Raw genomic sequence first — 13,846 nt, 5'->3', positions numbered from 1 at the left:
TAAACTGCTGGATTTTGAAAGCATGTCTATTCTCTGTTGGAATTACTGAAAATGAACTATAATTCTGTAGCTCGTCACTATGTTTAATTCCTTATTTATTATTGTTACTTACTGAGCTGGTTGTACTCATACTACACCCTGCACTTCGTGTGCAGATCCAGGTGCTTCCGGACATAGCGGGTGTTGATTTTTTACAGTTGACTTTTCGGAGATTCAAAGGTAGTTGCCGTGTTTCGCAGACCTTTTCTCTCCTTCCCTATCTTCTTGTTTACTGTATTTGGTCTTAGACTATTATAGACCATTTTCTTTTGACTTGTATCCATATTAGATGTTCATGTACTCAGTGACGCCATATTTTGGGGAGTGTTTGTATCGGTATTTATGGGATTTTATATTGTATTTAAATATTATATTTTCAAACTTAAGAGAAATTTTAATTTTATTAAGATTATCGGCTTGCCTAGTATCGAGATAGGCACCATCACGACAGGTTGGGATTTTGGATCGTGACAAAGCCATAGCCGAGTTGACCACCACCATGAACCAATTGGCAAAGGCTCAACTTCAACAAGTGCAAAACTCGAGACAAGTCAATGCAATTAAGGGAGTAAATATGATGGTGAACAAACGGAGAACAAAGGGTCCGCAAGTGCAATAAAGAGTGAAATATTTTATGCAAGAAGATGTTGGGTTAGAGCAAGAGGATTCCTACAATGACCAAGAAGAAGAGGTCCAATATGTGAACAACTTTCAAGGGCAAAGACACAACTTCCAAGGCCCAAGCCAACAACAATAGAGACCTAAAAACAATTAAGAAAACTGGAATTCTCACAATCAAGGTAATTAGACTGGTGGATACAATCAAAGTAATTGGAATAACAACAACAATCAAGGCAATTGGAGTGGAGGCAATAATCAAGGGAAATAGCATAACAACAATAACCAAGGTAATTGGGGAGGCAACAATCAAAGCGGGTGGAATAACAATCAAGGAAATCGAGGTCGGGTTTTCAAAGGCCCCCGATGTATCAACAACCGATCAACCTACCTCCTTATACTTTCCATGGTCCTAGTTCTTCCAACATTGAAATGGTCTGTATTGAGAACATGTTCAAGCAAATTATGGAGAAAAATGCCAATTTCGATGCCCAACTTGCTTCACACAACACATCGATCTGCAACTTAGAAGTGCAAATGGGGAAAATCTCTCAAGCTTTAAATTCTCATCCTAAGGGGGCACTACCAAGTGACACGGTGGTGAACCCAAAGGGTGGAAACAATATGGGGCATGCCATGGACGTTACTACAAGAAGTGGAAGAGGTAGGAATGCACCCACCTCAATTCAAAGGCATCTTGTGGATGATGAGCAAGTGGTAGAAGAAGAAGGGATCCCGAACAATGTGGTATAAGCGAATGATGAAATGCGGATTGATATTGATGACACTGTTGAAGAGACTCACGAGGAAGTGAACCCGTCTAGGGATCATATTATTGACATACCGAAATCGGTAGTGCAAAGTGATATTCTTGAGGCTTGTCATTCTTCGCCTTATGGTGGTCACCATGGTGGAGCAAGAACGGTGGCCAAATTGCAAAGTTGCGATTTCTATTGGCCAACTTTTTATAAAGATACAAGTGTTGTGGTGAAAAGATGTGATGAATGTCAACGGATCGATGGAATCTCGAAGAATAATAAAATGCCTCTCACTACCATTTTGGAGATTCATATCTTTGATATGTGGGGTATTAACTTCATGGGCCCTTTTGTGAGTTCTTGTGAAAACACATGCATCTTGGTCGCGGTTGATTATGTATCTAAATGGGTTAAGGGCATTGCTCTACCCAACAATGAGGCGAGAAGTATGATGGCGTTCTTGAAGAAGAATATTTTCACAATATTTGGTACTCCACGGGCTATCATAAGCGATGGGGGTCGCATTTTTGCAACAAGGATTTTGACACTTTGCTTAGCAAGTATGCTGTCACTCATAAAGTCATAACTCCCTATCATTCACAAGCTAGCGGTCAAGTGGAAGTCTTCAACTAGGAGATAAAGAGTATCTTGTCCAAAACAGTGAATGCTAACCAGACGGATTGGTCAAAGAAGCTTTGATGATGCACTATGGGCTTATCAGACTGGTTTTAAAACTCGTATCGGGATGTCTCCATACCGGTTGGTGTTTGGCAAAGCTTGTCATATTCCGATGGAACTTGAACACAAAGCCACGTGGGCTTTAAAGAAATTGAATCTTGATTGGGATGCAACTGCTAACTTGTGGGTTGCACATTTGAATAAATTGGATGAGTTTCGGTACCATGTCTATGCAAGTTTGTCCTTGTACAAAGAGAAGATGAAATACCTCCATGACAAATACATTCGGAATAGGGAGTTCAAGGTGGGAAATCTTGTTTTGTTGTTCAACTCACGGCTAAAGATGTTTCCCGAAAAGTTAAAATCTAAATGGGGTGGTCCCTTTGAAATTGTGGGTGTAACGCCTTTTGGTGCATTGGATTTGAAGAACAAAAATAATGAGGTATTCCGAGTCAATGGTCTCCGGGTAAAGCACTACCTGGGAAAAGTTGGTGATGGCTACAGCATGACAGTGATTCATTTCAAATGATGGTAATCTACGTCGTGTCGCGACATTAAATTAGGCACTTTTTGGGAGGAAACCCATGTTTCTTTTTCTTTTCTTTTCTTTTCGTCTTTTGTAGTTAGGTGTTATTTTGGTGCTAACTAGTCTTTGAAGTATGTTGCAGGAATGAGTGTACTTTACAGAAATTATGCCCAGTAGAAGTACGGACCGCAAAATGTTGGTTGCTACAATAAAAGGTGATCTACGGCTACACAATTACATTGCGGACTGCACAAATTGAAAGGGAAAAATGCCAACTCTCTGAAGTTGGTTTTTCAGAGAAATGGCCAAAGTGCGGCCGCAAGTCAAAATCTACGGTCCGCAATAAATTAGGCAGCCGCACAATAAATTCTGCGAACCGCAAAACAAAAAAGGCTTTTGAGCCCCAGGTAACAGAGTGCGGACCGTAATAGGAATTCTGCGGCCGCACTCAACCCTTTGTCCCTCAGTCAGAACCGTTTTGTATAATAAGAAGGCCTATGGTTACTGTTACGGTTTTTCCCTCTCTGAGCATTCACAAATCTAAAACAGTAAAATTTTCTAGTAAATCATCTGCCACACACACTCAACATATGTGATCACTAAATTGCAGTACTTCATATCTGATATGCCTCAATTACTTGTAGAATTTTTCAATTTTTAGTTTAATTTATAACTTGTTAGTTAGTTTTAGGCCATTTGTAACTAGAATTCAATTATACAACCATGTGGGGTTAAAACTATAGTGGGTCAACTAGTACTTGCTCTATGGGAAATGGGTAAATAGATTTTCATGATTATACACTATCACCATGTCAAATTTGTGCAAAAATTGCAAACCCTAGAACTCTGATCGTAGTTATGTTGAAATTTGCAACCGCACAAGAAATTGTGCGGTCCGTAGAAGTTGAAATTAGGGCACATTAGTCAAACATGATTCTGCGGTCACGATGAAAAAAATGCGGACCGCAAAAATTTTATCGCGACCGTAGAAAGACTAATACTCTGTTATCAGAGAGTTGTCAATTTGATGACTCACATGTGCGACCGCAATGGAAAATGTGCGAACCGCAGAAAAGTGATTGCTGTCTCAAAACAACCCATTCTCTTTTATTAGAGAGTGGACATATTTGTGGCATAAGCTGCGGCCGCAATGATAATTGTGCGGACAACAATCTATTTTTGCAGTTGCACTAACAATTGTGCGGACCGCAAATCCAATTCTGCAGCCGCAAGATTAAATTGTGCAGTCCGCAATGCCCAGTCTGCGGACGAACTGATAATTCTAAGGACTGCACTCCCCTATCATGTAAGCATGTTTTACACTGTGTTGTTCACTGTCTCTTTGGTGTGTTCTTATATGTTTGCACTTGAATTACAACTGACACATGCTTTTGCTTGGTACAGAAAATGGTTAGATCTCGAGGCAGAGGTGATACTTCAAAGGGGAGGGGTGAACCTTCCAGGGGTCGAGGCAAGATTGCTTTACCCCTCGCCCTCCAAAAGATAATCACAAAGAAGGCTACAACCGGCTGAGGGAGAAATACAGAGCCCTCAGAATTTAATTTTTATGCCCCGTCTAGGAAAGCATCGGAGGGCAACTCAATTCAAGAGCTGTCGGATGTCCAATCAAAGCCATCAGGAAGGTATCAACTCTAGGACGAGCCTTACACATCACATAGCACCTCTGACGGTTCGGATCGTTCTAGTCAAGCTTCAGAGCCCTCCTCTACACATGTTCCTGAGACACCAGCGACTACAATTAATGATATCCTAGATGATGGCCGAGGGGGAGATACGACAGTTGCCGGCTTTGAGACTGGTTTGTCAGTCTGGCTGCCTTCACTAGCTTCCATAGGTGTTGACCGGTGAGGTTGCTCACTCTTGAGCGACAGTTCCAATTGAAAGATCTTGACTAAAATAATCCGACAGTCTTGAGGCAGTTCCGAGAGCGGAAGGGGTGGATATGGTTCACCCAGAGCATAGTGGACGTGAAAGGGATAAAGGTAATGAAAGTGAGGAACCTGAAAGTGCGTTTTGACCAGCACACATTGAACACCTACTTGGGGTTTGATGATCTGGCAGCTCCTGGGCCACCACCACCATGGATTACAGAAGGGGTGTCTATTCAAAGAAACACCCTGAGTTTCGAGGCGAAGGGGTGGCAGACCTTTGTATGTAGCCGACTTGACCCGTGTCAAAATGAGACAAATCTTTCTATCCCTCGGGCAGTTCTAGTCACCTCCATCATGGCCGGGTACCCGATAAATATGGGTGTTATGATGTCGGCCAACATATCTGTGGTCACCCGGCAAGCTGATACCTCCTACCCATATCCCAACACCATTACTGTGTATCTTACGGATGCACGGGTGGAGTAGAGAGATTTTGATACGAAGTTTCGGGCAAAGAAACCCTTCTCATGGTATTTGTTGATGGCTGCACACAACCCTAAGAAAAAGGGTCAGCCGATTACCACCATAGGCTATTCTGATGAGCCATCGGTGGTAGTTGCACAGACAGTCGACATGCCATCTACGTCAGCAGAGCCTTAAGCCAGTGCAGAACCGCCAGCCTCAGTGCCTCCAACAGCCCCCATTACAGGTTCCACCTCGGCTTTGAAGCCGGTGCCGATGCCCACTGCTCCACTATCTGCGTTGCGAGTCTACTGAATGAGAACACAATCATGGCCACTTTGGTGCAGCATGGGTCAGCGATAGAAGAGTTGGGCAAGGAAGTGAAGAAGATGCGGAAGTCCCAGGCCTCCAAGAAGTAAGTGGACAAGCTCCGAAGACAAGTTACCAAGCTTGAAGCAGTCAGAGACATTCCATTTGACATGATGATTGACCAGCACCATCCAGGGCTAGATCCTACATCACACCCATCACTAGTTGTCCAGTCTGAGGAGCCAGACATTGTTGCTGACACTACCGAGGTAGTACGTCAGATGAATTAGCGGAGAAATTTATTTTTAAGTACTTCTCTCCCGCGCACATGGCTATTCTTCGGGATGAAATTCTAGCATTCAAGCAAGACCCCAATGAACCACTACACGAGATTTGGGAAAGATATAGAACAATGTTGAAAGAGTATCCCAACAACGATATGACGGAGAACATGATTCAACAAACTTTCTATCGAGGGATCAATACAACCAACCTATGTGTAGTGAATCAAATTACCGATGGGAACTTCATGACTACGCCTTATACAGACGCGTGTGATATTTTGGATGAGATGGCGGATACTTCATTGGCGTGGCAATCCCGAGTAAATGTTCCGCAAGGTGATCTCAATGTGGTTTACTTTCACAAAGAATTGTATGACCATGGGCAAGCCATAGCCGAGTTGACCACCACCATGAACCAATTGACAAAGGCTCAACTTCAACAAGTACAAAACCCAAGGCACGTCAATGCAATGGAGGGAGTAAACATGATGGTGAACAAACATAGAACAAAGGGTCCGCAAGTGTAACAAAGAGTGAAGTTTTTTGTGCAAGAGGATTCCTACAATGACCAAGAAGAAGAGGTCCAATATGTGAACAACTTTCAAGGGTAAAGAAACAATTTCCAAGGCCCAAGACAAGACTACAAGTCTAATGGAGACCTTAAAATAATCAAGAAAATTAAAATTCTCACAATCAAGGTAATTGGAGTGGTGGAAACAATCAAAGCAATTGGAATAACAACAACAATCAAGACAATTGGAGTGGAAGAAGTAGAAATATATATCCCTTTTTTTTTCCTGGAATTCTAAGAAGAAAAATAAATATTAAATTGAACTCTCATTTTTCTTGTATTGTTATTTTTCGTGGAACTTAAACTAAAATTAGAAAAAACTAAAAATTGAAAAGAACCCTAAAACTTTTCTTCTCTCTTCTCCCTTTTTTTCCTGAAGTTTTCTGTCCAAAATCCCCCTTATATACTTGAACCTAGAACCTTCTATTCTTCTTCCCCAAGAAATTCGAAAATCCCCCAAAAATGAGAAAAAATCTCTCTGAAATCAACTATCTTTGGACAGATGGATGAAGAGGATTAAATGCTTATTAATCCCACGACCCCCATCCATCCTTTATTTGTTATAAAGAGATATATCACGTGAAATCGAGTTAGAAGAAAAAATGGGGAATATTCGGGTTTGTTATGTGTCAGACCACGTGGAGGGAAGAGAGAGGAGTGATGGGGGGACCAAAACACGTGGTGGTTTTCCGGCGAATAGCGCGGCGGGCAGAGGCGTTTGGGTGAGTTGCGGCTGTTAGGGGTCTCTTTAGGGTTTGGAGAATGGAAAAGTGATGTTTTATTTGAGGTAAAAAGGAAGTTTGGGCTGTTGGATTAAATCAAATCAATGGCTAAGATTAGAACAAAAGTGGGATGGGTCAATTGGGTTAAAAACGAGTTTGGGCTAAGAGAGATTGGGAAGAATGGACCTTTGTCTTGTTGGGCTACTAAAAATCCAAAAATAAGCTCCGAATTGGGCCAATTTCAGGCTATTCAACTCTTAGAAAACTGAAAATTAAAAACCCAAACCTTCTCCTAAAAATAATTTAAAGCTTATAAAAATATAAGATCACTCTTAGTTAATTAGAAAAGACTACTAAAATAAAACTAATTATTAAAAGTGAAACTATTTTTGTGTTTTCAATTTAATGTTTAAAAATTAAAATAATAGACTGAAATCCTAGAAAAATGAGTAAATATTTTAAAATACCTTTTTTTAAAGAGTTTGTGAGTCAAAAATTACGTGCTTACAAACCAAATCACATCGATTTTTATTTTTTCGGTTTGATTCGGATTATCGATTTGGTACGGTCTATCGATTTTGTTTGTACGTCCCTAATTGAAGCCACATTTAATAAGCCTATCAGCTGCTAGCAAATTCCCCTAAAGTAATAGCCACAGTGTGAACTTAGCTTTTGGTCTGGTAACATTAAGGATTTTGATGGTACTGTGGGGAGATCTCCTAGCTAGCAGTTGCAACTACATCTGTCTTATCATACTCTTTCCAGTATGTTGCATCAATTCCACTACTTCCCTAGCTTCAAAGAATTTTCGCACTTTGACATTTGAAAACTGATGCCCTTTGATTTTATTCATAATTTATTCTGTTTGCGTGCAAGATGGGTCTCAGCAGGTTTCAGACAACTGCTTTGTTCCACTAATACCTAAAGTCATTTTACTTCACGATAAAACTATATTATGGAATATTGCTATTTATATCATAAATATAACTTCAATATAAGAAAACATTTTTAAAGCAAATGGAACATCATAATAAAGATAAATTTCTGTCTAAACGATTTCCTAACTGTGATTAAAGTACAATTTTTTCTTCATTAATGTTGGTTTTCAGTTTTCTTCATGTCCACGTAAATTTTGTAAATGCCATCAAGTAGTCCCCATCGGAATCTCAACGTAGCATCTTTTCAAACTTCACATTGTAGAAATGACACTACCTAACCATTGCTATTTAGGATTTAGTCAACATAAGTGGACAACGGAGGGTTGCTCAGTTGGTAAAACACCCCCACCCACGATCGTTAGGTCCTGGGTTCGAGTCATACTAGAGGGGAAGTGTGAAAACATTATAGATCCTCCTAATTTGGGAGGGGAAAAAGTCAGCATCAGTTCAAATTTTCAGTTAAATTTTTTAATTTAAAATTTTAAAACAAAATAAGAATGAATTAATCTTTAAATAATATCCCTGCTAACTTGCCCTAGTGTAGGAGAACTACCTGTTTCCAAGACGAACTTGAACTCTTTCGACCCTTTGACAACATATTCCAACAAAAAAATAAATCCACGTTCTAAAACCCAATGAACTTAGAGCCCGTTTGGACATAAGAAAAAAAAAAAATTTCAAAAAAGTTTTACTTTTTTTTTGAAATCAGCGTTTGTTCATAAAATTTTTAATTTTCACTTGAAAATGCATTTTGAAAATTTTCGAAAATTTAAAAAATTCCAAAAAACTGTTTTTCAAAATTTCCACTCAAATCACTTACAAAATTTTAAAAACAACCCAAAATTATATTCATGTCCAAACATAACTCTAAATTTTAAATATCATTTTCACTTGAAATTTTTTTCCCTCTATTTTAAAATTTTACAATTCTTATGTCCAAATGCCCACTTAGTTACATTTAGTACGGAAAACGATTACGTAATCATTATAATATATAATAATATAATGTGACCAGCTCTAATAGAGACAAATATTTGCTAGCTTCACCGTTTCAATTAGTAACATTTTAGCGCACAACATTTAGAAGCTTAATTAAAGATCTTCTACATCAATCAAAACTATAAAATAAGAAAATCATATTTTTTTTATTCAGTCCATGGAAGCGGTTTTAAGTATCAAATATTATTTTTTAGTAAACATTTTTTAACTAACGTTTGGCCATAGATTCTCAAATTTGTTCTGAAAAATCTGATTTGAGTGAAGTTTGGTTTTAAGATGAAAATGTGTTTGGACATCAGTTTTCAAAACATATTTCCCAAATTTATTTTGGAAAAACACGAAACATGACTTATACCCACAAGTTCTAAAACCTATCACAAATACCCAACAGTACCGTTATCAATAACATTCATCATATTATCGCAAACCATAGTTCTGAACATAAATAAATTTGATACAAAATTATCATTTTTATAATGAACTACATGATACACTATCAGGTGACCGAGAAGAGGAAGCAATATTGTTACAAAATAATAAATTATGGGTTCTTTTATAAAATATAAAAATTTGGGGCAATTTTAAAAAAAAATATAATAATGATATTTTGGCCCAAAACCAGCTATTGAGCTGGTTTTGGGATTTGAAATTTTGCCAAAATGTAAACAAAATCTATGGCCAAATATGTGTTTGCCAAATAAAATCCAAATTTATCTTGGCAAAATCTATGGCCAAACGGGTCCTTAGTTCTTGACTAAGAAACGTAAAGAAAAATATACTTTTATAAGTAAAAAAAAGTTATTTTTATCTTTTCATAATTTTGATAATTAATTAGTTGATGAACTACATGTACAATCTGAATGTTAAAATTGTATACTACTAAGTAGGGGTGTTCAAACCGAACCGGAAAATCGAATCAAACCGAAAAATTAAATCAAATCGCTTAAAAACCCCGACTAGGTTTGGTATTGAGTAAAAAAACCCGAATCAAACCGACATATAAATATTTAATTTATATATACATATTTTTAAGACTTTATATTGAATTTTCTTTTAAAAAATGTAGAAATATTTGAGATCCTATCATGTGTTAACCTTCAACGCCTACATTAGCGAAAATTATTGTTAGACGACTAAGAAAATAACTATCATGTGTTACTAAAAAATTCTCCCATTAGAATATTATAATAGATCATATGTTTGTCAATTTTTTCAATATTTACTAAACATATATTCACTTATCAAAACTATATCTATAACTTTAACAAAGTAAGATTGGAATAATATTCATGTAACAAAAAAACCCGAAAATCCGAAAAATCCGACAAAACCGAACTAATCCAAACCGATATAGTTGGGTTTGATTTGATTTTAAAAAAAACCGAACCAACCTGGTCCATGTACACCCCTACTACTAAGCATCTTGATTTTGCCTTTATTGAGACCAATTTTGCATAAGTTACAATTTCAATTTTTCTTCTAAGAGCAAAAAAGTTTTTCATGGGCAGAAGGAGCCTTCTGCCAAGAAATTTCTAAGTTAATTCGAAGATTGAGGGCCGTTGAGAGTAACTTTTCTATCACATTCCTACAGTCTTCAATCTGTATTATAACAAGTTTTTCTATACAAGGTTCTCGAAACTTGTGCTCATGATAGCATTTGTATTATTATAAATATTTCTTATTAAAGGTAAAATGAGAAGTTTATGGTTAAATTACTTTTAAATATAAAAAAATATTTTTTTTAAAATAGATTAATACATAATTAATATCACATAAACTAGAATGGAAAGAGTACTTTTAAAGATTTTCTTGGATTTGGTTTATCTGGTGAATTAACTTGTTTCTTTCAAGCAGTTGGGTATATTTCTCAATGAAAAATTGTAAATATCTCAAGTTTTAAACAGTTATTGTCACGACCCGGAATTTTCATCGTCGAGATCGTGATGATGCCTAACTTTTCACTTGTTAGGCAAGCCGACATTAGAGAATTATTAAGCCAATCCTTATTCAATTCAGCAAATAACAACAAATAAACTAAAATAAAATACCGCGAGTGCAGAATGATATAAAATCTTCATTAAGTACTACCACCCGAATCTGCAGTCACAACTCACGAGCTACTATGATTTACTACAAATAGAGTCTGAAAAAGGAAAAAAAATATATTGTTTTGAAGTAAGAAAACAGTAAGTGATAAAACTAGGAAGAGAACTCCAGGATCTGCGGACGCCGACAGATCTACCTTGGGTTTCCTGACAGCAAATCCAAGCTGCTAAGCCTCGCGATCAGCTAGAACAGTACCGAAATCTGCACAAAAAGTGCAGAGTACAGTATCAGTACAACCGACCCCATGTAGTGTAAGTGTCGAGCCTAACCTCGACGAAGTAGTGATGAGGCTATGACAAGACACCTACATAATAACCCTGTGCAATTTAACAGTATATGTATAAAAACAACGACAAGTAAAAGCTAGACAAGTAATATAGGGAGGGGAAACATACTGAGGGGAATACAAGATAGAGAATCACATCAGTAATGATAACTTGAGCAACCATTATACTTTGAACCAACAAGATTAAGTAAACACAACAAAAGAAAATACACGGTATCACCCTTCGTGCTTTTACTCTCAACCTCACCATATAAATCAATAGAAATGGTACAACATCACCCTTCGTGCTTTTACTCTCACCATATGGCACGACATTACCCTTCGTACTTTTACTCTTACCATATGGCACGACATCACCCTTCATGCTTTTACTCTCATTCTCACCATATAAATCAATATAAACGGCATGACATCACCCTTCGTGCATTAACACTCTCCCTTACCATAAAGCAATGAACAAATAACAACAAGGAGATAGAATAACAAGAACAAGTCTTACTTCAATATTTGGTTCCATAATACCAACCTCAACTTTGAAATCAATACTCAATTATCACCAAAGATCTATAAACATGGTAACGACGATCAATTTAACAATACTAGTCTAACCTAGATAACATGATCAAAGAAGACAATAATTACAAGAAACTAAGCCTCACCCGCATGCTTTAACCCGACAACAACACATAAGTACTCGTCACCTCATATATACGTTGTACCCAACATCTAAACATGTAGCAAATAGACAAACAAGTCTTATTCCCTCAAGTCAAGATTAACCACGATATTTACCTCGATCTGAAGACCAAACTCAAAGCTCAACCACGGATTTTTCTTTCAAACAAGCCTCTGAACCAATAGAATCTAGCAATTTACCAACCAAACGATTCAAATTAAGCCTTAGGAATTACCCACGATTGTAAAAAATTCAATTTAGGTCATTATTGAAAAAGTCAACAAAATTCAACTCCCGGTCCCCTTGGTCCAAACCCGAAATTCAGACCAAAACCCGATTATCCATTTACCCCCGAGCCCGGTCGTGTAATTTATTTTGGAATCTGACCTCAATTTGAGGTTTAAATCCCCAATTTATTAAATTCCTAGTTTCTACCCAAATACCCCTAATTCCACCATGAAAACCTTAGATTTTAGGTTGAAATCTTTGGAAAAGTAGTGAAATATTGAAAGAAAATAGGTTAGAACCACTTACCAACGATTTAGGGAAGAAGAAGTCTTGGAAAAATCACCTCTAAAGTTTTAGGTTTTGAAAATTTGAGAAATGAACAAAATATCCTGTCCAAAGTCATTTTGATCAGTTGCAGGTGTCGCATTTGCGACCTGGGGTTCGCAAATGCGAGCCTCGCAAATGTGAAGGTTTTCACATTCCTGCAATCATCGCAAATGCGAGCATGACCACTTCTGCAATTGCGACCAAACGATCGCATTTGCGATCCCTTCCTTCCCGAGTCCCATATCGCAATTGCGTAGGATTGTTCGCAAATGCGAAAGTCATGAGGCCCAGCTATTCTTCACAAATGTGAGAAATAGTTTGCAAATGTGGAACCTGCAGAGGTCGCAAATGCGATGCCTGATCTCGCATTTGCGAGATTAGAGGCCTACACTAGAAACTGAAACACCAGCAATGCTATAAGTCCAATTTTCACTGTGTAGCATATCCGAAACTCATCCAAGCCCTCGGGGCTCCAAACCAGATATGCACACAAGTCTAAAAATATCATACAAACTTGCTCGCGTGATCAAATCGGCAAAATAACACCTAGAACTATGGATTGAACACCAAATAAAATGAAATTTTCAAAAAACTTTGAAACTTCTATTTTTACAACCAGACGTCCGAATCACGTCAAACCAACTCTGTTTTTCATCAAATTTCATAAACAAGTCATAAATATGGTATTGGACCTATACCGGGTTCCAAAACTAAAATACGGACCCAGTATCCAAAAGTCAACTATGGATAAAACATTTCAAATTAATTAAGCCTTTAGCTTTCAAATTTCAACAAAGTCCGTTATCTTGGGCTAAGGACTTTTGAATTCGATTCTAGGCATACACCCAAGTCCCAAATTACGATACGGACCCACCGGGACTTTCAGAATACGAATCCGGTTCCGTTTGCTAAAAATATTGACCGAAGTCAATTCAAATAAAGTTTTTAGGCAAAAATCTTCTTTTTCTCAGTTTTAACATAAAAGCTTTCCGGGAAGAATCCCGGACTGTGCACGGAAATCGAGGAGGGTAAAAATGAGATTCTTAAGACTTCAAAGCGCAGAATTAGGTTCTAAAACATAAGATGACCTATCGGGTCATCACATTCTCCACCTATAAAACAACCGTTCGTACTCGAACGGACATAGAAAAGTACATGGGCTGGTAAAAAGGTGGGGATATCTACCCCGCATGTACGACTCGGACTCCCAAGTAGCTGCCTCGATGGGATGACCTCTCCACTGCACTCGAACTGAAGGATAACGCTTCAATCTCAACTGACGAACCTGCTGGGCTAGAATAGCGACTGGCTCCTCCTCGTTAGTCAAATAATTGTCCAACTGGACAGAGCTGAAATCTAACTCGTGGGACAGATCATCGTGATACTTCCGGAGCATGGACGCATGGAACACCGGATGAACTGTTGAT

General features: G+C 37.9%; 1 protein-coding gene across 1 annotated transcript; it reads left to right on the top strand.

Annotated features, from left to right (window-relative positions):
• Positions 1–2,079: 2,079 nt before the first annotated feature.
• LOC138898068 (uncharacterized) lies at positions 2,080–2,622 on the top strand. The gene has a single exon (XM_070184101.1). The coding sequence runs from the start codon at positions 2,080–2,082 to the stop codon at positions 2,620–2,622; it is 543 nt and encodes a 180-aa protein (XP_070040202.1).
• Positions 2,623–13,846: the final 11,224 nt, after the last annotated feature.

This window comes from Nicotiana tomentosiformis, chromosome 8 (genome assembly GCF_000390325.3).
Source record: "Nicotiana tomentosiformis chromosome 8, ASM39032v3, whole genome shotgun sequence".
NCBI classification, from domain to species: Eukaryota; Viridiplantae; Streptophyta; class Magnoliopsida; order Solanales; family Solanaceae; genus Nicotiana; species Nicotiana tomentosiformis.
This window is presented reverse-complemented; position numbering and strand designations above follow the sequence as displayed.

Coding starts and splice junctions, on each gene's coding strand:
- LOC138898068 (XM_070184101.1), top strand. CDS start 2,080: ATGCTAACCAGACGGATTGGTCAAAGAAGCTTTGATGATGCACTATGG.